Genomic DNA, 26,127 nt, shown 5'->3' with positions numbered 1-26,127 from the left:
GGAAATGTTATTTTAGTGCCAGAAATGTCTGTCTTGTTTATTCTGGACCCTATTTGGAAATTAGCATCTTTTGAAATTTGTGAAATTGGCAAAATTGCCAATTTCTGACCACGTTATTGGATAGTTGAAATCGGTAAATGGGTGGTTTCTTGTACTCATTCAATAGAAAAAATGGAGTTCTAGCAAAATAGATATGATTTTTGTCAACTGGTACATTGGAATTGGCCGAAAATAGAGCTCAAAGTGGGCAAAATCGCCGATGCGTAAGCATCGTTGAGACCGCTAACTTCGCAAGAGCATAATTCCATAAGTTTTCCATCAAATTTCATACTTTTGGTGTCATTATGATCGGGAAAAGATTCTCTATCATTTCATTAAAAAAATAATAATTTTTTTTTTTTTTTTAAATTTCCGACCCTGAGAAAAAGTTTAGGAGAGGGCTTGCTCACCCTGAAAGGGTTAACATCTCTTTACTCCTTTCTTCTCCAGGTGCATAAACACTTAGTATAACCCACTTTTCTTATCCGACCCTTATTGTAATCCCTGTAATCCTTGAATTTATACATTTGCATTCTCTTTCCTGCCATAAATGATACTTCAACATTATTCGTACTTCTTTCTTAGCTCTACCTCTCTCAGATACATCTGACGTAATACCATTTATTTCTCCCCACTGAAATTCTCCTCCCCTTCTAATTTTACATCACAGATGTTTAATATGTTGTGCCCTTCCAGTTTTACATCTCAGATCAATTTATTTAATGTGTTTTGCCCATCTAATTTTTTCCCTACCTACTAGAAATAATCAGATGTTTGGGGTAAAAGTGAAGTTTAGACTTTTTTTTTTTTTTTAACACATTGGTCATTTCCCACCGAGGCTGGGTGAACCAGAAAGAAAAAACTTTCATCATCATTCAACAGTTTCACCATCACTCATGCATAATCACTGTCTTTGCAGAGACACTCAGATACTGCAGTTTAGATGTCCCTCCAAACTGCCAATATCCCAGACCCTTCCTGTAAAGTGCAGGCATTGTACTTCCCATTTTCAGGACTCAAGTCCGGCTAACCGGTTTCCCTGAATCCCTTCACAAAATATTACTCTGCCCACACTCCAACAGCTCGTCAGGTCCCAAAAATCATTTGTCTCCATTCACTCCTATCTAACACACACATGCACGCTTGAAGTTCAAGCCCCTTGCCCACAAAATCTCCTTTACCCCCTCCCTACAACCTTTTCAAGGACGACCCCTACCCTGCCTTCCTTTCCCTACAGATTTCTATGATCTCCAAGTCATTCTACTTTGTTCCATGCTCTCTAAATGACCAAACCACCTCAACAACCCCTCTTCAGCCTTCTGGCTAATACTTTTAGTAACTCCACACCTCCTAATTTCCACACTACAAATTCTCTGCATAGTATTTACACCACACACATTCCCCTTAGACACGACATTGCCACTTCCTCTAGCCTACTCCTTGTGTATTTACACAAGATATTGAATGATAACATTCATGTGAATATAATAAAAATAACTACCAGAAATGTTTGTAATGATTTAATAAAGCTGCAAAATACTTTTTCTTCCACACAGAATTGAACACATGCCTTTATCAGAGTTACCCGACCTCATCAAATGTGTGTTTAAAGACATAAGACCAAAACTGGTAATCATAACTACACCTAATGCTGACTTCAACAAGTTTATACCTGGCTATATTCCAGGCTCTTTCAGACACTTTGATCATAAGTTTGAATGGACTGCAGCACAATTTTATCAATGGTAAGTTCATAACAATAATTTTTGGCTGTCTGTATACATATGTTCCTCATCATCAGTTATTATTTCCCAAATTCTGTCTTCATGGGAGGTACCATGATGCTGGTGAAAGGATCTTGGTCCAGGGAATTGAAGCTACCTTGTACTTTCTTACATCAAATCCAATTGCCTCCCTTTCCCCAGATGCTGCATGACCTCTGCAGGTTTATTGCCTCCTTTTAATCATGTCCAACGTACAGTGGAACCTCAGTTTTCGTGTGCCCTAGTTTGTATGTAAAACTACAGTGATACCTCAGGATACAAACTTTTTTCATTCCAGAAGGCTGCTCGAGTGCCGATACCGAACCAATTTGTTCCCATAAGGAATAATGTAAATTAGATTAGTCCGTTTCTGACCCCCAAAAGTACACTTACAAAAGCACTTACATAAATACACTTACATAATTGGTCGAGTTTTGAGCTGTTCATATCCCGAGGTACCACTGTATATTTATTCTCTATAAAAAATTCAAAGACCACACAGGTCCAGAGCATCATGGGATAACACTGCCTAACTAGCACAAGAAAATAAAACTAAGAACTGTTATTCTGCCTCCAGCTTCCCTACTTGCAGACGGTGTGGAGCTGCCAGAAAGATGTCTCACTCATTCCAAATTTATTACAAGCTCATGAAACTTAACAGTGGAATTTAGCCAAAAAGCAGATGTAGATTTAGCATAAAATAAGCCAATAGAGTCAAACAATGAGACATTTCTTTTTCTTCTTCTTTCAACAAACTGGCCATATCCCACTGAAGCAGGGTGGCCCAAAAAGAAAAACAAAAGTTTCTCTTTTCAACTTTAGTAATGTATACAGGATAAAGGGTTACTAGCCCCTTGCTCATGGCATGTTAGTTGCCTCTTACGACATGCATAGCTTATGGAGATAAGAGGAAGTAAACAAGAACAATAACTAGTAAGAAAATAGAAGAAAACCCAGAGGGGTGTGTGTATATATGCTTGTACATACATGTGTAGTGTGACCTAAGTGTAAGTAGAAGTAGGAAGATGTACCTGAAATTTGACAGAAAAAAGACAAGCAATCCTACCATCATGTAAAACAATTACAGGCTTCCATTTTACACTCACTTGGCAGGACAGTAGTACCTCCCTGGGTGGTTAGTGTCTACAAACCTACTACCTAGCACTTATTTCAAAGTTATGATAATATTGCACCCTGCAATAATTGAAATATAAGATTTCCTTGTAAATAAGTTTTTCATTGGTCTGGAGGGCATACACTGGTGCTTCCAGCATCTACACCATTTACTGCTCCTCTTGTCTCTAATAGTTTGGTGAAACTGGTTGCTCCGGTTCTGACAGACTTAAAGAGCTAAAGAAGTGTTCGTCTTGCTTACACCAACAATGCTTTTTTTCCACTGTCATATTAGAGATCACAATCATCCATTTAACTTTTCCTCTGCTAAAACTATATACCCTTCTTTTAGTCTTCACAAAGGCTGTTTGAAACAAACCTTATACACAACTTTCCTAACATAAGTCTTAGTCCTGGCTTTACTTCTGTAAAAGTCTTCCTTTCGCATTACATAGTCAAATGCTCCAATCGTCAGGACTATCGTGACTTAACCTGGCCTTGACCTCCCCCCTCCCTTTTCCTCTTGACCTGCCTTCTGTATTTACTTTGTTTATCTTGTTTTCTGTTTTCTTTCTTACTTCTCTCTCTTTCCTAACTTGGGCCAATTCTTCTTTATCCAATTGGAGACAGGTGTTAGAAAAAGATGAGATACAGTGAACCCCGCATTTCAGCGACCGCGACTTTTGTAAACTCTGACTTTTGGCAACTTTTTTCGGCAAAATATAGTCTCGCAGTTTGTGATCGAACTCGTGATTCGTCCGTTGTACGGGACGCATCTGTGCAGCCAGGAGTGGCTGGGTGTACACAAAGGCTCCCACACAACATTCAGAGAGTCAGTGTGGCATGATTTGTGGGCGATTGACCATCACCCCATGGGTTCATACAGTATATTTCATAATAATCCATTGATTTTTGTGCTTGCATCAGCTAAATAAGCCACCATGGGCCCAAAGAAAGCTTCTAGTGCCAGCTCTTTGGTAAAGAAGAAAAGAAACATGATAGAATTCAAGAAAAAGCTCGTAGCAAAGTACCAAAGTGGACGAGGAAGAGAGAGGGGAGAATGTACCTTCTTCAGTGATTCTAAGATATGTACGATACTAAAGCAGCAGGTATCGATAAGGGCTATAGAGCCAGTCAGTATAAAGTGTAGTATTAACCCTTTGAGGGGTCCGTGTCGTAGATCTACGGCTGTATGTTGAGGGTCCAAACTGTAGATCTATGTCATGAGCTCAGCTCACTCTGATAAGCTGTGAGCGGTAAATTTGGGCCTAGATATGAGAGACTACATCTATGTGGTATGTATGCACCACATAAAACAAATCCTGCAGTACACAGTGCATAATGAGAGAAAAAAAATGATACCATAATTTTTTATTAAAACAGCAAATTTGCAGTGTTTTTTCATATGTAAAATATATAGTTGTATTTGCGATTTCTTGGTCTTATTTGATAGAATGGAAGATATATTACAGAAATAGAGATGATTTTGATTAGTTTTAGTAATGGAAATGGGTTGAAACTGAACTCAAAATAACAGAAATGTTAAATTTTTGCCGATGTTCAAGAGGAAACAAATGATCCCACACGTCTGATACACGCCAGCTGGTGGGTCTAATATACGTTCACAAATGAGGCGATATTATTTATACAATTATTACAGTATTGCATAACAGTAAATCTTCTATTTTTTGGTTTAAATAAAAATTCATTATGTGAATAAAAAATCAAAATGGAATTCATTTGTAAAGCCTGAGAATGTAACTGATGAACAGAGGAAATGTTAGTTGAGTTCCAGGAATACCCACATTGTTTATTCTGGACCCTATTTTGAAATTAGAATATTTTGAACTTTGCATTAAATTGGCCAAATTACCAATTTCCGATCACTTTATTTTGTAGCTGAAACAGTTGACTTGGCGATTTCTTGTGCTCGATCAATAGAATAGAAGTAATACTAGTGAAATAGCTAAGAATTTGGTCGACTGGAGTAATATAACTGGCCTAAAATGGGAGTCAAAATCGGCAAAATCGCTGATGCATAAATATCGCTGACACATCAAAATTCGATAGAGCATAATTTCATCAATTTTCCATCAAATTTCATACTTTTTGTTTTATTACCTCCAGAAAAAGATTCTCTACCATTTCATAAGAAAAAATAACAAAATTATTTTTTTAAAATTCTTAGACACTGGTGTGCACTTTGAAATTTGGCCTTTGGACCCTGAAAGGGTTAACAGTGTAGCAAGTAAGTTAAGTGTTTAAGCGATAGGAAAACGACATGAAAGTAACCCTCCAATGTTGTTGGTGTATAGGGCCACTGAACATACGCCGCCCTGCTATCTTCCACTACCCTAAACCTCTGCCAGCATCTCCTCCATCAAACTAATGATACAGTGGACCCTCGGGTAATGGTGGCATCGGCTAATGCCAAAATCGGATAGCGGCACGTTTTTGTGTCAAAATATTGGCTCGGATAATGCCCAAGAACATGGTTAAGGACATTCATCCCGAACGTGTCTGCGCGGCCTGGGCCCACGTACAGCCAGTGTGCCATTGTTTACAAGCCAGGGAGGACGATTCCACATGTACATGTGATATATTTTGCATTATTCCATTGTTTTTAGTGCTTGTAACTGCTAAATAAGCCACCATGGGCCCAAAGAAAGCTTCTAGTGCCAGCCCTGTGGTAAAGAAGGAAAGAAACAAAATAGAATTCAAGAAAAAACTCACAGCAAAGAACCAAAGTGAAGGAGGAAGAGAGAGGGGAGAATGTGCCTTCTGCAGTGATTCAGTGATTTTACGATATGTATGATACTAAAGCAGTAGGTATCAATAAAGGCTATAGTGTCACCCAGCAATAAAGTGTAGAATTAACAGTGTAGCAAGTAAGTTAAGTGAGTAAGCAATAGAAAAAGACACGAAAGTAACTCTCCAGTGTTGTTTGGTGTGTATCGTGCCAATGAACATTACGCCGCCCTGCTATCTTCCACTACCTTAAACCTCTGCCAGCATCTCCTCCATCAAACTAAATTAAACTAACATCTCCTCCAAGGTAAGTGTAAATATAAAAGTGTAAGTATAAAAGTAAATGTAAGTGTAAATATAAAAGGACCCCAATGGAAATACATATGTCACTCTGACTCTTTTGGGTTATCCTAGGTACTTTACATATATGCTGCTATGTATGATAATCTGTGTACGTATGTACATAATTGTATTTGTGTATACCTGAATAAACTTACTTCCACCACCACCGCCACCACTGTGTACGGCTTCTCTCAGTGGCCCTTATAAACCCAACAACAACACTTCCACCACTTACTCCTCACATACATTATGACATATTTTATTAATTTTAGAGTATATATCATGTTTCTGTGTTATTAATATTGTTATTATGTCATATTAGGTGAATTGTGATAGATAAATAAGCTGTAGAGATATTAGCATCGTATTATAGCATAATAAACTTGTCTCCCTCTCACCTTCTACCTGTCTTCCATACACCAACAAGAGTCAATAAAGGTGTGATGTTAAATGTTCATTTATCCGTTTTATTAGTGCTTTATATTTATTTGTCATTGTTTTCTGTATGTATATCTATATTTAATCTTTAAAAAAAATATTTTTTGTTAATACTTTTGGCTGTCTGAAACGGATTAATTGGATTTTCATTATTTCTTGTGGAGAAAATTAATTCAGCTAACGGCAAAATCGGTTAAAGGCAAGGTCTTTGGAACAGATTAAAGCTGTTACTCGAGGGTCCACTCTAATTAAACTAACATCTCCTCCAAGGTAAGTGTAAATATTTCTTATTTTTAAAATAAGGTATAAACATTTCTTATTAATAAATTAAAGTGTAAATAATTCTTAGGTATAAATTATGTACATTGTTTCAGTGTGAATAGTGGTGGTGGCTTCTGCTGCCACCTCCATTACCGCTAATATGTATGGCTTCTCTCAGTGGTCCTTATAAACCCAGCAACACCACCACTTACTCCTAATATACATTGACATATTTTATTAATTTTAGAGTATATATCATGTTTCTATGTTATTAATATTGTTTATTATGTCATATTAGATGAATTGTGATAGATAAATAAGCCGCCGTAGAGATGATATTAGTGTCATATTGAAACATAATAAACTCGCCTCCCTCTCGCCTCCTACCTGTCTCCCATATACCAACAAGAGTCTTCAATAAAGGTAAGTGTGATGTTAAATGTTCATTTATCAATTTTATTAGTGCTTTATATTTATTTGTCATTGTTTTCTGTATGTAAATCTATATTTAATCTTGAAAAAAAAACTATTTTTTGTTAATTCTTTTGGGTGTCTGAAATAGATTAATTGTATTTCCATTATTTTTTATGGGGAAAATGGTTTTGCCATTCATGAATTTCAACTTTCAGCAGACTCTCTGGAACGGATTAATCACGGAAAATGAGGGTCCAATGTAATTAAATCTCCACTTGCCTTGAAGTTTCATTACCCTGTTGTTAGTCCTACCCAGCATGGGCCAGTACATCTCCTGCAATGCTACTTTGTTTATTTGCTTTTATGTATTGCTATTGATGGTTGTTGCTGCTACTGCCTTTGCTGCTCCCACTGCTGCTGCTCCCACCACTGCTTCCACTGAATAACTCTTTCACTATTACTACACTCTATACTTTTACTTATACAGTGGACCCCCGAGTTTCGTGATTAATCCATTCTAGAGAGCCTGCCGAAAGTCAAAATTGCTGAATGGCGAAACCATTTTTATTTTTTATTTTATTAACACACTGGCCGATTCCCACCAAGGCAGGGTGGCCCGAAAAAGAAAAATTTTCACCATCATTCACTCCATCACTGTCTTGCCAGAAGGGTGCTTTACACTACAGTTTTTAAACTGCAACATTAACAGCCCTCCTTCAGAGTGCAGGCACTGTACTTCCCATCTCCAGGACTCAAGTCCGGCCTGCTGGTTTCCCTGAATCCCTTCATAAATGTTACTTTGCTCACACTCCAACAGCACGTCAAGTATTAAAAACCATTTGTCTCGATTCACTCCTATCAAACACGCTCTGGCATGTCCGCTGGAAGTCCAAGCCCCTTGCACACAAAACCTCCTTTACCCCCTCCCTCCAACCTTTTCTAGGCCGACCCCTACCCCGCCTTCCTTCCACTACAGACTGATACACTCTTGGAGTCATTCTGTTTTGCTCCATTCTCTCTACACGTCCGAACCACCTCAACAACCCTTCCTCAGCCCTCTGGACAACAGTTTTGGCAATCCCGAACCTCCTCCTAACTTCCAAACTATGAATTCTCTGCATTATATTCACACTACACATTGCCCTTAGACATGACATCTCCACAGCCTCCAGCCTTCTCCTCACTACAACATTCATCACCCATACTTCACACCCATATAAGAGCATTGGTAAATCTATACTCTCATACATTCCCCTCTTTGCCTCCAAGGACAAAGTTCTTTGTCTCCACAGACTCCTAAGTGCACCGCTCACCCTTTTCCCCTCATCAGTTCTATGATTCACCTCATCTTTCATAGACCCATCCGCTGACACGTCCACTCCCAAATATCTGAATACATTCACTTCCTCCATACTCTCTCCCTCCAATCTGATATCCAATCTTTCATCACCTAATCTTTTTGTTATCCTCATAACCTTACTCTTTCCTGTATTCACTTTTAATTTTCTTCTTTTGCATACCCTACCAAATTCATCCACCAACCTCTGCAACTTCTCTTCAGAATCTCCCAAGAGCACAGTGTCATCAGCAAAGAGCAACTGTGACAACTCCCACTTTATGTCTGATTCTTTATCTTTTAACTCCACGCCTCTTGCCAAGACCCTTGCATTTACTTCTCTTACAACCCCATCTATAAATATGTTAAACAACCACGGTGACATCAAACATCCTTGTCTAAGGCCTACTTTTACTGGGAAATAATCTCCCTCTTTCCTACATACTCTAACTTGAGCCTCACTATCCTCGTAAAAACTCTTCACTGCTTTCAGTAACCTACCTCCTACACCATACACCTGCAACATCTGCCACATTGCCCCCCTATCCACCCTGTCATACGCCTTTTCCAAATCCATAAATGCCACATCCATAAGAAATAATGGAAATAAAATTAATCCGTTCCAGACACCCAAAAATATTAAAATAAAATAGTAGGTTGGTAGACAGCAACCTCCCAGGGAAGTACTACCCTCCTGCCAGATGACTGTGAAACAGAAACCTGTAACTGTTTTACATGATGGTAGGATTGCTGGTGTCTTTTTCTGTCTCATAAACACGCTAGATAACAGGGATATCTTGCTGTTCCTACTTACACTTTGGTCACACTTCACAGACACGCACATGCATATAAATATATATACATACATCTAGGTTTTTCTCCTTTTTCTAAATAGCTCTTGTTCTTCTTTATTTCTTCTGTTGTCCGTGGGGAAGTGGAAAAGAATCTTCCCTCCGTAAGCCATGCGTGTCATATGAGGCGACTAAAATGCCGGGAGCAATGGGCTAGTAACCCCTTCTCCTGTAAACATTTACTTAAAAAGAGAAGAAAAAACTTTATAAAACTGGGATGCTTGAATGTGCGTGGATGTAGTGCGGATGACAAGAAACAGATGATTGCTGATGTTATGAATGAAAAGAAGTTGGATGTCCTGGCCCTAGGTGAAACAAAGCTGAAGGGGGTAGGGGAGTTTTGGTGTGGGGACATAAATGGGATTAAATCTGGAGTATCTGAGAGAATTAGAGCTAAGGAAGGGGTAGCAATAATGTTGAAGGATCAGTTATGGAAGAAGAAAAGAGAATATGAACGTGTAAATTCAAGGATTATGTGGATTAAAGTAAAGGTTGGATGCGAAAAGTGGGTGATAATAAGCATGTATGCACCTGGAGAAGAGAGAGAGATTTTGGGAGATGTTAAGTGAATGTATAGGAACCTTTGAACCAAGTGAGAGAGTAATTGTGGTAGGGGACCTGAATGCTAAAGTAGGAGAAACTTTTAGAGAGTGTGTGGTAGGTAAGTTTGGGGTGCCAGGTGTAAATGATAATGGGAGCCCTTTGATTGAACTTTGTATAGAAAGGGGTTTAGTTATAGGTAATACATATTTTAAGAAAAAGAGAATAAATAAGTATACAAGATACGATGTAGAGCAAAATGACAGTAGTTTGTTGAATTATGTATTAGTAGATAAAAGACTGTTGAGTAGATTTCAGGATGTACATGTTTATAGTGGGGCCACAGATATATCAGATCACTTTTTAGTTGTAGCTACACTGAGAGTAAAAGGTAGATGGGATACAAGGAGAATAGAAGCATCAGGGAAGAGAGAGGTGAAGGTTTATAGACTAAAAGAGGAGGCAGTTAGGTAAGATATAAACAGTTATTGGAGGATAGATCGGCTAATGAGAGCATAGGCAATGGGGGTCGAAGAGGTATGGGGTAGGTTTAAAAATGTAGTGTTAGAGTGTTCAGCAGAAGTTTGTGGTTACAGGAAAGTGGGTGCGGGAGGGAAGAGGAGTGATTTGTGGAATGATGATGTAAAGAGAGTAGTAAGGGAGAAAAAGTTAGCATATGAGAAGTTTTTACAAAATAGAAGTGATGCAAGGAGGGAAGAGTATATGGAGAAAAAGAGAGAGGTTAAGAGAGTGGTGAAGCAATGTAAAAAGAGAGCAAATGAGAGAGTGGGTGAGATGTTATCAAAAAATTTTGTTGAAAATAAGAAAAAGTTTTTGGAGTGAGATTAACAAGTTGAGGAAGCCTAGAGAACAAATGGATTTGTCAGTTAAAAATAGGAGAGGAGAGTTATTAAATGGAGAGTTAGAGGTATTGGGAAGATGGAGGGAATATTTTGAGGAATTGTTAAATGTTGATGAAGATAGGAAAGCTGTGATTTCATGTATAGGGCAAGGAGGAATAACATCTTGTAGGAGCGAGGAAGAGTCAGTTGTGAGTGTGGGGGAAGTTCGTGTGGCTGTAGGTAAAATGAAAGGGGGTAAGGCAGCTGGGATTGATGGGATAAAGATAGAAATGTTAAAAGCAGGTGAGGATATAGCTTTGGAGTGGTTGGTGCTATTATTTAATAAATGTATGGAAGAGGGTGAGGTACCTAGGGATTGGCAGAGAGCATGCATAGTTCCTTTGTATAAATGCAAAGGGGACAAAAGAGAGTGCAAAAATTATAGGGGGATAAGTCATTTGAGTATACCTGGTAAAGTGTATGGAAGAGATATTATTGAAAGAATTAAGAGTAATATGGAGAATAGGATAGCAGATGAACAAGGAGTCTTTAGGAGAGGTAGGGGGTGTGTGGACCAGGTGTTTACAGTGAAACATATAAGTGAACAGTATTTAGATAAGGCTAAAGAGGTTTTTGTGGCATTTATGGATTTGGAAAAGGCATATGACAGGGTGGATAGGGGGGCAATGTGGCAGATGTTGCAGGTGTATGGTATAGGAGGTAGGTTACTGAAAGCAGTGAAGAGTTTTTACGAGGATAGTGAGGCTCAAGTTAGAGTATGTAGGAAAGAGGGAGATTATTTCCCAGTAAAAGTAGGTCTTAGGCAGGGATGTGTGATGCCACCGTGGTTGTTTAATACATTTATAGATGGGGTAGTAAGAGAGGTAAATGCGAGGGTCTTGGCAAGAGGTGTGCAGTTAAAAGATAAAGAATCACACATAAAGTGGGAGTTGTTTCAGTTGCTTTTTGCTGGTGACACTGTGCTCTTGGGAGATTCTGAAGAAGAGAGGCTGATAGATGAATTTGGTAGGGTATGTAAAAGAAGAAAATTAAAAGTGAATACAGGAAAGAGTAAGGTTAGGAGGATAAAAAGATTAGGTGATGAAAGATTGGATATCAGATTGGAGGGAGAGAGTATGGAGGAGGTGAATGTATTGAGATATTTGGGAGTGGACGTGTCAGCGGATGGGTCTGTGAAAGATGAGGAGAATCATAGAATTGATGAAGGGAAAAGGGTGAGCGGTGCACTTAGGAGTCTGTGGAGACAAAGAACTTTGTCCTTGGAGGCAAAGAGGGGAATGTATGAGAGTATAGATTTACCAATGCTCTTATATGGGTGTGAAGCATGGGTGATGAATGCTGCAGCGAGTAGAAGGCTGGAGGCAGTGGAGATGTCATGTCTGAGGGCAATGTGTGGTGTGAATATAATGCAGAGAATTCATAGTTTGGAAGTTAGGAGGAGGTGCGGGATTGCCAAAACTGTTGTCCAGAGGGCTGAGGAAGGGTTGTTGAGGTGGTTCGGACATGTAGAGAGAATGGAGCGAAACAGAATGACTTCAAGAGTGTATCAGTCTGTAGTGGAAGGAAGGTGGGGTAGGGGTCGGCCTAGGAAAGGTTGGAGGGAGGGGGTAAAGGAGGTTTTGTGTACGAGGGGCTTGGGCTTCCAGCGGGCATGCGTGAGTGTGTTTGATAGGAGTGAATGGAGACAAATGTTTTTAATACTTGACGTGCTGTTGGAGTGTGAGCAAAGTAACATTTATGAAGGGATTCAGGGAAACCAGCAGGCCGGACTTGAGTCCTGGAGATGGGAAGTACAGTGCCTGCACTCTGAAGGAGGGGTGTTAATGTTGCAGTTTGAAAAACTGTAGTGTAAAGCACTCTTCTGGCAAGACAGTGATGGAGTGAATGATGGTGAAAGTTTTTCTTTTTCGGGCCACCCTGCCTTGGTGGGAATCGGCCAGTGTGCTAATAAAAGAAAAAATGATAAAAAAAAAAATTTGAAATTAAATAAAGATTTACATACTGAAAAATATGAGAAATTAACTATTATTTTTTTTATTATCACACCGGCCGATTCCCACCAAGGCAGGGTGGCCCGAAAAAGAAAAACTTTCACCATCATTCACTCCATCACTGTCTTGCCAGAAGGGTGCTTTACACTACAGTTTTTAAACTGCAACATTAACACCCCTCCTTCAGAGTGCAGGCACTGTACTTCCCATCTCCAGGACTCAAGTCCGGCCTGCCGGTTTCCCTGAATCCCTTCATAAATGTTACTTTGCTCACACTCCAACAGCACGTCAAGTATTAGAAATTAACTACATGCATATAAAAAATAATAATAACATTACACTTACCTTTACTGAAGACTTCTGGGCGGATGGAAGATGGGAGGAGGGGATAGGAGGAAGGTGTACACTATTGTTTGTAAGGAGAATCTCCTTCCATTAGGACTTCAGGTATGAAATCCTTATCTGGGGTTACTTCCCTTCTTTGTTTTTTAAAGACACTGGCACTAGGAACAACTTGAGAGTCGCTGGAACCCTGTCGCACAAAATATCTGTCCAGAGAGCTCTGTTTCTGGTGTTTCTTTAAGATTTGTCTGAAGTGTGACACAACACTGTCATTGTACATGTTGCCAATACGGCCTGAAACAGCTTTGTTTGGGTGAAGTTCATCCATAAATGTTTGCACTTCAGTCCACTTTGCACAAATGTCCTTAATCTTTGAAGAAGGCACCTTCCTCCATCTCTCTTCCTCCTCCTCTTCTGCAGCAGTTTCCTGAGCTGTGATCTCTTGCTGTTGAAGATGAAGTTCTTACAGTGGTTAGCTCTTACCTGTGGTCCTCCACCAACTCTTCCACATCCTCACCACTCACCTCCAACCCCAGGGACATCCCCAGTGCCACAATAGATTCCTCACTTTTTTTACCAAAGGGCTTACACTAGCTTTTCTTGGGTCCATGGTGACTTATTTAGCAGTTGCAATCACAAAAAACAGTGGATTATTACTTATGAACCCGCGTGGTGATGGTCACGTGTTGGTAAACAATGGCACACTGAGCGTGAATGGCATGGGAGACTGGCTTTGTGTGCACGGTGATGGCCGGACGGGTACCGGATGGTCGCTGAATTACGAGTCTAATCACGAACCGCGAGGCCAAATTTTGCTGAAAAAAACTGCTGAAAGTCGGATTTCACGAAAGTTGATGCCGCCGAAACTCGAGGGTCCACTGTATTACTACTACCTCATTATTACTACCACCACTGCTTCAATTTTTACTATGACTACTACAACTACATCTGCGAATTCATTGACTGCCACCATCTCTACTACTGCTACTACCAATACCACCACCACTATTGCTGCTGCTGCTGCTGCTGCTGCTGGCGCCACCACCGCTGCTGCCACTGCTGCTGCCGCTGCCGCCGCAACCGCCGCCGCTATTACTACTACAGTTGACCCTCAGCAAACGATATTAATCCGTTCCTGAAAGCTCATCGTTTGCTGAAATTATCGTTAGCCGAATTAATTTTCCCTATAAGAAATAATGGAAATCAAATTAATCCATGCAAGATACCACAAAGTATGAAAAAACAAAATTTTTACCAAATGAAATATTAATTTTAATACACACAAACTGACACTTACCTTTACTGAAGATCTGGTGATGATTGATGGGATGGGAGGGGAGAGTATGGAAGTTGTTAATGTTTAGAAGGGGAATCCCCTTACATTAGGACTTCAGGTAGCACGTCCTTTTCCGGGGTTACTTCCCTCCTTTTAATGCCACTAGGACCAGCTGACTGGTGCAGCAACAGCTGACTTTGGTGCAGCAGCAGCTGACTTTGGTGCAGCAGCAGCTGACCGTGGTGCAACAGCAGCTCACCGTGGTTCAGCAACAGCTGACTGGTGCAGCAACAGCTGACTGTGGTGCAGTAGCAGCTCACTGTGGTTCAGCAACAGCTGATTGGTGCAGCAACAGCTGACTGTGGTGCAGCAACAGCTGACGGTGGTGTAGCAGCAGCTGACTGTGGTGCAGCGGCAGCTGACCATGGTGCAACAGCAGCTGACTATGGTTCAGCAACAGCTGACTGGTGCAGCAACAGCTGACCATGGTGCAGCAACAGCTGACCATGGTGCAGCAACAGCTGACTGTGGTGCAGCAACAGCTGACTGTGGTGCAGCAACAGCTGACTGTGGTGTGGCAACAGCTGACTGTGGTGCAGCAGCAGCAGCAGCTGACTGTGGTACGATAGTTCATATTTCTCACCCTTTTTACCACAAGGTTGGCACTAGAAGCTTTCTTTGGGCCCATGGTGGCTTATTTAGCAGTTACAAGCACTATAAACAATGGAATAATACAAAATGTATCGAATGTATGCATGCAACCGACCACCCTGACTTGTAAACAATGACAGCAGGGCTGGATGGACAGGTTTGGGACGAGTCATGTTGGTCAGAAATAGCTGATGGTGGTGCAGCAGCAGCTGACTGTGGTGCAGCAGCAGCTGATCGTGGTGCAGCAGCAGCTCACCATGGTTCAGCAACAGCTGACTGGTGCAGCAACAGCTGACCGTGGTGCAGCAACAACTGACGGTGGTGCAGCAACAGCTGACGGTGGTGTAGCAGCAGCTGACTGTGGTGCAGCAGCAGCTGACCGTGGTGCAACAGCAGCTGACTGTGGTTCAGCAGCAGCTGACTGTGGTGCAGCAACAGCTGATGGTGGTGCAGCAGCAGCTGACTGTGGTGCAGCAGCAGCTGACTATGGTGCAGCAGCAGACTGTGGTGCAACAGCAGCTGACTGTGGTGCAACAGCAGCTGACCGTGGTGCAGCAACAGCTGACAGTGGTGCAGCAGCAGCTGACTGTGGTGCAGCAGCAGCTGACTGTGGTGCAGCAGCAGCTGACTGTGGTGTAGCAGCAGCTGACCATGGTGCAGCAGCAGCTGACCGTGATGCAGCAACAGCTGACGGGGGTGCAGTAGCAGCTGACTTTGGTGCAGCAACAGCCGACGGTGGTACAGCAGCAGCTGACCGTGGTACGATAGTACGTATTCCCCACCCTTTTTACATTTGATCGCTTGAGAGATGGTATCTCCTGGTATCTGTTTTTCGTTTATCCACACCAATAACAGTCTCTCAACATCTTCGAGTACTTGCGATCTCTGTTTTGAAAACAAACTTGCACCTTTTGCATGAACAGCTTCCTTGATTGCCGTTTTGTTGGCCACAATAGTAGCGATGGTTGATTGAGGTTTGGTATACAACCTGGCCAGCTCCGAGACACTTGCTCCACTTTCGTACTTAGCAATTATCTCTTTCTTCATTTCCATAGTAATTTTCACCTTTTTTACTGCACGTTTGGCACTAGAAGCTTTCTTGGGGCCCATGGTGACTTATTTTGCAGGTACAATCACTAAAAATGCTGTGATAATATGAAATGTTCCAATTGTATGCATGGATGCGACTTCACTGGCTGGCTTGCAAACACTGGCACCCACGGGACAACTGAGGCGCGCTCAGGCCACACATGGATGTGTCTTGAACGAATCGCGCTGGGTGAGTTTTTTAGCGTTAGCTGAGGCAAAAATTTTGCGTTAAAATGTATCGTTAGCTGGATTTAATGTTGGCTGATGCCATCGTTAGCTGAGGGTCCACTGTATTACTTCTACAACCATCCTTCTTTCCTTCCCCTTCTACTGTATTGTAGTCTTCTCTGCTTGTCTCCTCCCAATTATGACTTGACAATAGTCCAGGATTGATTGAAACATCATCATAGGATTCCTCTCCTGAGTGAAGGTTTTTAGTGAATTCTTCCAGTCACAATGTGATTTTTTTTTTTTTTGAAGGGAGGTAAAAACACACCTAAAATATGCTTTCAATATCCTCACCTGCTACTTCTACACACCATTATAACATGTCCTTCTAAAATTTCTATGTGGACATATTGTCTCTTCCTTCAGCCTTTGTATCACCATTTATAGAGCACCTCCTGTCAGTGTTCCACATTTTTGTTGGCTTTCAATTGAGCCATTGTTCCACTCGCCAGCAAAAGTAGCCATCTGGTGGAACATAATGAACAGTGGCTCAGTTCGAAGTCAATGAAAACATCAGGAAGAATGTGCTGTGTATGTGAGGCCCTCCTGTATGTGTTTTTATAAAACAACAGTCAGACAAACAATATTATTCTTCAAGAAGATACATATGCATAATAAAGATAAAGATAAAGGTTTATTTCTTTGTAAAGGTTACAATATGTAATCACAGTTTTGGTTTGCTAAATACAAAGAAAGCCACTGATTATTACATTTGTAATTATGCATTGCTAGATTATTTAAGTGCACAATATAACATGAGATAATTGAGCACAGTGATCACATTAATTAACAAAAATCTTGTCAGCATGGAGGAACAGTAACACAATAGAAAACTGGGAAAATTGGATGTAGAAACTATAGTGGAGAGACCAGTGTATGAACCTAAATGCTGGATGGTACCTTGGTAGGTTGGTTACAATAGTTGTCTTAAGTTGGAAGGTAGGTTACAATTTTTTTTAACACACTGCCCATTTCCCAGCAAGGTAGGGTAACCCATAAAAGAAGAAATATGTTCACCATCACTCACTTCATCACTGTCTTGCCAGAGGCAAACCAGTACTACAGTTCAGAACTGCAAATATCCCCACTCATTCAGAGTGCAGGCACTGTACTTCCCACTTCTAGGTCTCAAGTCCGGCTAGCTGGTATCCCCTGAATCCCTTCATAATTGTTAACTTGCTCACACTCCAACAGCATGTCAAGTCATATAAACCACTAGCCTCCACTCACTCATATAACACACACACACACACACAGGGAAAATGACAGGTCAGTGGGTCCAAGGACAACACACAGTTAAGAAACTGAAGAAAGGAAAGCCGCAATGGAGGAAACTAAATCAAATCATGGGATACATAGGGATATGCAGTGGGAGGATGAAAGGGAGAGGTCAGTCTTTGTGATCAAAGTTATCATAAAAGCAATAGGAGAAGATGACATGGCCTAGCTGGCAAATTTTCGGAGACTAGGGGTGTTTGCAAGAAGAACCTGGCCAGTGAAAGTGACTTTCAAGGCAGAATCGACTCGGAACAGGAGGATCCTGCAGAAGGAAGCAAGATTAAGGGACATGCCGGCGTTCCAGAAGGTGTATCTCGACCGAAACAGAACACATGAAGAAAGGCAGAAACTGAGAGAGATGGTACAAAGATGAAAGGAGGAAAGGGAGGTGAAGATGGAGATGGACAGGAGAACCCAGACTCAAAGAGGAAGATCAAATACAGCCTCCCTCACAACCACCTACAGAAGCCCCCCAACCAGGACAACCCCAATGTAACCAAACATTCTAACCCAAAACACACATGCCATATCCAATATCCTCACCCACCTCATTACAAACTTCACCCCCACAGCAACCACCTATAATTCCTTATCAGGTGTCCCACTTCCCCAACCCCAATGTACCCCCCAGACCACAGTTTTAGAAAAGTTGAAGGTGTGGTATACAAATGCAGACAGAATAACAAATAAGTGTGAGGAGTGGTATGAAAGAATCAAGGAGACATCCCCAGACATAATAGCACTCACAGAAACAAAACTCACCAGGATGATAACAGATGCAGTCTTTCCACCCAGATATCAAATCCTCAGGAAAGATAGAGGGAGAAGAGGGGGAGGAGGAGTTGCACTGCTCGTGAAAAAACCGGTAGGGATTTAAGGAAAAGGATTTAATGGATGGTATGGGCAAAGGGGACTACTTAGTAGGAACAATCCAGTATAAGGGCTATAAGGTGGTAATTGCAGTAATGTACAACCCGCCACAGAACTGCAGGAGGCCAAGAGAAGAATACGATGAGAGCAACAGAGCAGTGGTCAACACACTAGCTGAGGTGGCAAGAAGAGCTCACATGGGGGGAGCAAAGTTACTAGTTATGGGTGATTTCAATCACAAGGAGGTTGACTGGGAAAACCTGGAGCCCCATGGGGGTCCTGAAACATGGAGAGCCAAGATGATGGATGCGGCACTGGAAAACCTCATGCATCAACATGTTAGAGACACTACCAGAGAGAGAGGTGAGGATGATCCAGCAAGACTGGATCTTGTATTCACCTTGAGTAGTTTGGACATTGAGGATATCATGCATGAAAGGCCCCTTGGAGCTAGTGATCATGTGGTTCTGTGTTCTGACTACATAGTTGAGCTACAAGTGGAGAGAGTAGTAGGAATAGGATGGGAAAAAACACACTACAAAATGGGGGGCTACACAGGCATGAGGAACTTCCTGCAAGACGTTCAGTGGGAGAGAGAACTGGCAGGAAAACCAGTAAAAGAAATGATGGACTATGTGACAGTAAAATGCAAGGAGGTAGAGGAGAGGTTTGTTCCCAAGGGAAACAGAAATAATGGGAAGACCAGAAGGAGTCCTTTTTTCACCCAAAGGTGTAGGGAGGCAAAAACTAGGTGTACTAGAGAATGGAAAAGATACAGAAGACAAAGGACCCAGGAAAATAAAGAGATCAGCCGAAGAGCCAGAAACGGAATATGCACAAATAAGGGAGGCTCAGTGACAATACGAAAATGACATACCATCAAAAGTCAAGTCTGACCCGAAGCTGTTGTATAGCCACATCAGGAGGAAAACACCAGTCAAGGACCAGGTAATCAGACTTAGAAAGGATGATGGGGGAGTTCACAAGAAATGACCAAGAGGTATGTGAGGAGCTCAACATGAGATTTAAAGAAGTATTTACAGTGGAAACAGGTAGGACTCCAGGAAATTAAAACAGGGAGGTGCACCAACAAGTGTTGGATGAGGTACACATAACCAAGGAGGAGGTGAAGAAGGTGCTATGTGAACTTGATACTTCAAAGGCGGTGGGACCAGACATCTCTCTGTGGGTCCTTGGAGAGGGAGCAGAGATGCTGTGTGTGCCACTAACAAAGATCTTCAACACGTCCATTGAAACTGGGCAACTACGTGAGGTATGGAAGATGGCAAATGTAGTCCCAGATTTTAAAAAAGGAGACAGACACAAGGCATTAAACTGCAGACCTGTGTCACTAATGTGTATAGTATGCAAAGTAGTGGAGAATATCATCAGGAGAGTGGTGAAACACCTGGAAAGAAACAGGCGTATAATCAACAACCATCACAGTTTCGGGGAAGGAAAATCCTGTGTCACAAACCTACTGGAATTTTGTGACAAGGTGACTGAAGTAAGACAAGAGAGAGAGGGGTGGATAGACTGCATTTTCTTGGACTGCAAGAAGGCCTTCAATACAGTTCCTCACAAGAGGTTAATGCAAAAGCTAGTGGATCAGGCACACATAACAGGAGAGGCACTGCAATAGATCAGAGAATACCTGACAGGGAGGCAACAGCGAGTCACGGTATGTGACGAGGTGTCAGAGTGGGCACCTGTGACAAGTGGGGTTACACAGGGGTCAGTCGTAGGGCCTGTGCTGTTTTTGGTATATGTGAATGACATAACAGAAAGGATAGACTCAGAAGTTTTCTTGTTTACAGATGATGTGAAGTTAATGAGAATAAATCAGTCAAAGATCAGGCAGGACTACAAAGAGACCTGGACAAGCTACATGCCTGGTCCAGCAACTAGCTCCAGGCAGATCCAGGAGCTATGACTCAACCCCTGCAACCACAAATAGCTGAGTACAAATAGGTGAGTACACACACACACTCTTGCTAGATGTTTAGGCTTCTCACATACAAAACCTTTCCCAGGACATCCTTTACCCCACTTTCCCCTCACTACAGATTTATACACCCTCCACATCATCCTATTTTGTTCCATCCTCTCTGCATGGCCAAAGTGCTACAACAACTTCTCTGCAGCCTTCTGTATAATACAGTGGACCCCCGGTTAACGATATTTTTTCACTCCAGAAGTATGTTCAGGTGCCAGTACTGACCGAATTTGTTCCCATAAGGAATAGTATTATGAAGTAGATTAGTCCATTTCAGACCCCCAAACATACACGTACAAACGCACTTACATAAATACACTTACATAATTGGTCGCATTCGGAGGTGATCGTTATGAGGGGGTCCACTGTACTTTTAGTAAACCCGCACCTCCTCCTAATCTTCAAGCTATGAATTCTCTACATATTATTCACACCACACATTGCCCTCAGATACAACATCAACATGGCATCCAGCCTTCTCCTTGTTGCAACATTTAAAACTCATGCTTTACATCCATATAAGAGTGTTGGCACCACTATACTTTGGTACATTCCCCCATTTTCCTTCCATGGGTAACATTCTGCAGATGCTTCATGCACCACCCACTTTTTCCCCTTTCATCAATTCTGTTGTTCACTTTATCTTTCATAGACCCATCTGCCAACAAGTCCACTCCCAAATATCTGAACACTTTCGCTTCCTCCATATTCCCTCGAATATTTCACTGCCTAGAATTTTTTGTTATTCTCGTTATTGTGAACATAAGTGTAAACTGTTGGTCTACACACCTTGCTGTAGCATGATAACCAGTTAGGAATGAGCAAAAAGGCAGCAGAGATAATAAATGATTTTATTTCCTTCACCAAAATAAGCTGGTATTTACAGTGTATATAGCTTGTGTACAATACAGCTATGTACAATGAGGCAAAAATGCAAGCAGTGAAGGCAAGTCTGCCAAAGCTGCTTCATGAGCATCCTGTGTCACTTCACAGCTTTGGTGGGTTTCCTTGTGATTGGTGGGTTGAACCATGGTACTGGTACAACGATGGGGCCCCTGATCTAATATTAAACCATTAGCACCTGGTTCACTGGTTGGGAGTCATGCCTACACAGTGTAGCTCCGGATTCTGTATGCACTGAATATTGTACATTTCGGATTTAGACCACTTTTTTGGGTGAAATTTTGGTCCGGAAATCGTACGTATCAGACACGTCCGCCCGCCCAGGATGCCACCGCTCATGCATATGTCTCTCAGTCTGGCTCTGTCCCTGGTCGAGTGAGCATTACTTCTCTTAACTGCTGAGTGTGACTGCGAAATAAGCCACCATGGGCCCAAAGAAAGTTCCTAGTGTTAGCCCTTTGGTAAAGAAGGTGAGAAACATGATAAAATTCAAGAAAGAGATTGTAGAAAAATACAAAAGTGATGTACGTTTACCCAAGCTTGCCAGGATACAGTGGAACCTCGGCTTATGAATTTTATCCGTTCCGTGACCTTGTACATATTTTGATTTGTTCGTATGCTGAGTCAATTTTCCTCATTTCAATTAATTGAAATGGTATTAATCCGTTCCAGCGGAATTCCTGCTCTCAGAAGGTGTGACAAAATACTTCCAAATGATGCTAATATCAACTCTACGGCTTATTTATATATCACAATTCATTTAATTTCACCATCACTCAAGGAATGCACAACAGGTGCATTATTATCTATGTTCAGCATTTCTTTGATGTCAGCTTCCTGTAACTCCATTAGCACACAGTCAGGATGAGTAAATAGAATTGTCAATGCTTATTGCTTGGGTATGTTTATTCTGTTAATGAGTTGGATCTGTGAAGGACTTGCCTAGTATGGGCCAACAGGCCTACTTGAGTTGGATCTGTGAAGGACTTGCCTAGTATGGGCCAACAGCCCTACTGCAGTGTTCCTCCTTTCTTGTGTTATTATGTGCCCATGACACCAACCATACCCAGCCCCTCCTACTCATATATTTGTCCAATCTCTTTTTAACGCTTCCCAAGGTTCTGTTGAAACTAAAACCTTGGGTAATTTCAAATTTAGGTTGAATAAATACATGAGTGAGAGGGGTTGGATTTGAGTGGGACTTGCACGTGAGTAAATAAAATTATTAAAGCTTATTGCTTGGGTAGCGTTTATTCTGTTAGTGGACTGGAATTGTGAAGGACCTGCCAAGTATGGGCCAACAGGCCTGCTGCAGTGTTTCTCCTTTCTCATGTTCTTATGTTGATGAGTGGAACAATCTGCCTAGTATGGTTATTAACCCTTTCAGAGTCGACAGGCCCTCTCAGAGACTTGTTCTCAGGGTTGGCCAAATTTTAAAAAAAAAAAAATATTTTTTCTTATGAAAAGATAGAGAATCTTTTCCCGATCATAATGACACCAAAAGTATGAAATTTGATGGAAAACTTACGGAATTATGCTCTCGCGAAGTTAGCGGTCTCGACGATGTTTACGCATTGGTGATTTTGCCCACTTTGAGCCCTATTTTCGGCCAATTCCAGTGTACTTGTCGACAAAAATCATAACTATTTTGCTAGAGCTCCATTTTTTCTATCAAATGAGTACAAGAAACCACCCATTTACTGATTTCAGCTATCCAATACAGTGGTCAGAATTTAGCAATTTTGCCAATTTCACACAAATTTTAAAAGATGCCATTTTCTGAACAGGGTCCAGAATAAACAAGAAAGACATTCCTGGCACTAAAATAATATTTCCTCTGTTCATTAGTCACGTCCACATGCCCCTCTTACATTCTTTTGCTTTCCACTTCGAATTTTTATTCTCACAAAAAATAGAAGATTTACTGTTATGCAGACTACTGCATTGGTGTAGAAATGGTATAAATATTATCAGCGCACTTGTGAAAGAATATTAGACTCACCAGTTGACGTGTATTGGACGCATAGCATGATTTGTTTACTTTTGAACTTTGGTAAAAATCGAACATTTTGCTACTTTGAGCGCAATTTCAAGGTAGTTTTCTTTGTAAAACCAGTCAAAATCATCTCAATTTCTGTAATATGTCTTTCAGTCTATAAAATGAGACCTGGAAAACTAGAATACAACAATAACAACCATACGAAAATACAGTGCAAAGTCGCTGTTTTAATCCAAAAACACGGTCAAAGTTTTTTTTTTTCTCATTACGCACTGTGTGCTGCAGGATTTTTTTATACCACGCACACTGACCACATAGACCCATTCTTTCAAATGTAGGCCTACCAGCTTTCTCTCACTAGATTTGAGGGCGCTAGAATTTAGGCGTACTAGTATGTCAAAAACCCTGGTGTGTAAGCCGTACTAGTATGGCCGAAACCCTGAAAAGGTTGGGTAGCTTCAAATTTGTGTAGGATAAATACATGAGTGAGAGGGGTTGAATGTGAGTGGGACCTACACATGAGTAAATAGAATTATCAAAGCTTATTGCTTGGGTAGCATTGAAAATTAAGTTGGGCAAATATTCTGTTAGTGGGATGGATTGTGAAGGACCTGCCTAGTATGGGCCAACAGGCCTGCTGCAGCGTATTACTATCATTTGTACGTATGTATTATAATAATTATTATTATTATTATTGTTAATTTAGGGAAGTGGAGCACAGATCCAATTCCATTGATCAAGAGCCCCTCACCAAGGAACCTCCCTTGAGGGGGAAGTTCGTATCCTGAAATTTCATTTGTATCCAGAATCAAAAAATCGATTGAGTGATTGTTCGTATCCTGAAAAATTTGCATGGTGGGGCGTTCATAAGCCGAGGTTCCACTGTATATGGGAAGTCGAAATCAACAATCTGTTCCATCCTGGCAAAGACAGTAGAAATCAAGAAAGCTAAGGTTGTGAAAGGGGTAAATATTCTAATGAAACAGAGATCACAAACAATTGAAGATGTGGAGTTGTTGTTGGTGTGGATCAATGAAAAACAGTTTTCAATAAAGGTATGTAATGTGATTTAAATGATCATTTATCCATTTCAGTAGTGCTTTATATTTATTTCTCATTGTTTTCTGTATGTAAAACTATAGTTATTCTTCAAAAGATGTATTTTTTCTCAATATTTTTGGGTGTTTGGAACTGATTAATTGTATTTACATTATTTCTTATGGGAAATATTATTTTGGTTTTCGTACATTTCAGATTTAGACTGACTTTCTGGAATGGATTAAGTACAAAATCCGGGGTTCCACTGTATAGGCATGTGACATATGCTGAATAAATTGTAACATGCTCTTGACATGCCACACCCCCACCCCAAAAGTGATCTAATTGTCAGGACTAGGAATCTTCCATGGGTAGTGTGCCACCATGGTATGAAGTACTAATAAAACTGGCTTTCCTCTCAACCATCCAGTTCATTATTCATTATGTAGTATTCATCTTAAAGGATTTTCAAGTTAGACACAACCTTAGAGTGAGACAGCAGACAGTAGAGCTAGCATTGAAGACACTTGTGGATGGAAGCACTTGTCCCCCCCCCCCCCACTAAAAAAAATCCTTATGGCCAGATTAATTCAAATTTAATTTTATGGCCATATGGGAAAAATAAAAGCTTACTTCCCATGTTGTCCCTAACACATCCTAACAAAATCAAGTTCTGGAAAGGGCATCTGCCAGCACATTATCTTTGTCAGCTGTGTGGTGTATGGAAAGGTTGTAAGGTTGCAACCTTAAGGCCCATCTCATCAGGCATGTGTTCTTTTTCTTCCCTGAGCTGAGGTATGTCAGAGGATTGGGATCACTAAAGACAGTAACCACATGTGACATACTGGCCAGAAAAATGTCAAAATGCTCCAACGCAAGTACCAGGGCCAGGGCTTCTTTTTCAGTAGTAGAGTAGGCCCACTGATAGGCCTGGTATTTGGCTGATGAGTAGTATGCCACAGGCTGCAGACCACCCTCAGGAGAAGCTTGGAGTAACACTCCCCCATCACCTTCTGCACAAGCATCAACCTGTAAACAATTATAGGCCAATATTAAACTTGGCTTTACTTTCCAAAATCTTTGAGAAACTCATACACAAAAGATTATACTCCTTCATTACATCACGAAGCATCCTTAACCCTTAAACTGTCCAAACGTAGATCTACGTTTGCTCGCATAGCGCTCCAAATGTAGATCTACTTTTTTTTTTTACATTCTTATGGAGAAAATCAAGGTCGGAGCGCTATGTGCACAAACATAGATCTGCGTTTGGACAGTTTAAGGGTTAAGGGACCGACAAGCATAATTATTTGTTTTTTTTGGTCCAGTTTCAGTGGAATTTTTACTGTGAATTAAGCAGCATTTGAAACCTAGACACTATACTTTTAGTGACTTTTTTCCTTACAGTTAGAAAAAATAAATAGTGCCCTATTTTATAGGGCTTAAAACTATCCATCCACTACAAAATTGGTAAGATTTACAATGTTCTAGTCGACATCAGATGAAAGATAATGAGGTAAGTAATCTAATTACACGGACATTTGAGCGAAATGTCAATAGACTGCATTAAAAAAAAAAATGTTGAAATATGTGTTTTTTTTTAAGGACTTTTTTGGGAGAAAAAATCAATAAAAACAAAAAGGGAAAACATATTGCCAACCTTCTATGTAATTCAATAGAACCATCATTCCTTAATAACATGTGAAAAAAACATGATGCTCCTATAAATACTCTTTGCATGAGAGAGAAAATAATGTC

General features: G+C 40.9%; 1 protein-coding gene across 12 annotated transcripts in view; it reads left to right on the top strand.

Annotated features, from left to right (window-relative positions):
• The window catches only part of Hen1 (Hen1 methyltransferase), a 371,894-nt gene that overhangs the window by 160,018 nt on the left and 185,749 nt on the right, over positions 1-26,127 (top strand). For 11 of the 12 annotated variants that reach the window (XR_011393634.1, XR_011393633.1, XM_070097629.1 and 8 more), the window contains one exon: positions 1,596-1,784. The exons of the other annotated variant lie outside the window; for it this stretch is intronic. Coding sequence is in view for 9 of the 11 variants with exons in the window: in XM_070097629.1 (XP_069953730.1) it covers positions 1,596-1,784 (189 nt within the window). In the remaining 2 variants the exon portion in view is untranslated. The remainder of the gene's footprint in view (positions 1-1,595; positions 1,785-26,127) is intronic. 12 annotated transcript variants of the gene reach the window in all.

Source organism: Cherax quadricarinatus, chromosome 58, assembly GCF_038502225.1.
Source record: "Cherax quadricarinatus isolate ZL_2023a chromosome 58, ASM3850222v1, whole genome shotgun sequence".
NCBI lineage: Eukaryota > Metazoa > Arthropoda > Malacostraca > Decapoda > Parastacidae > Cherax > Cherax quadricarinatus.
This window is presented reverse-complemented; position numbering and strand designations above follow the sequence as displayed.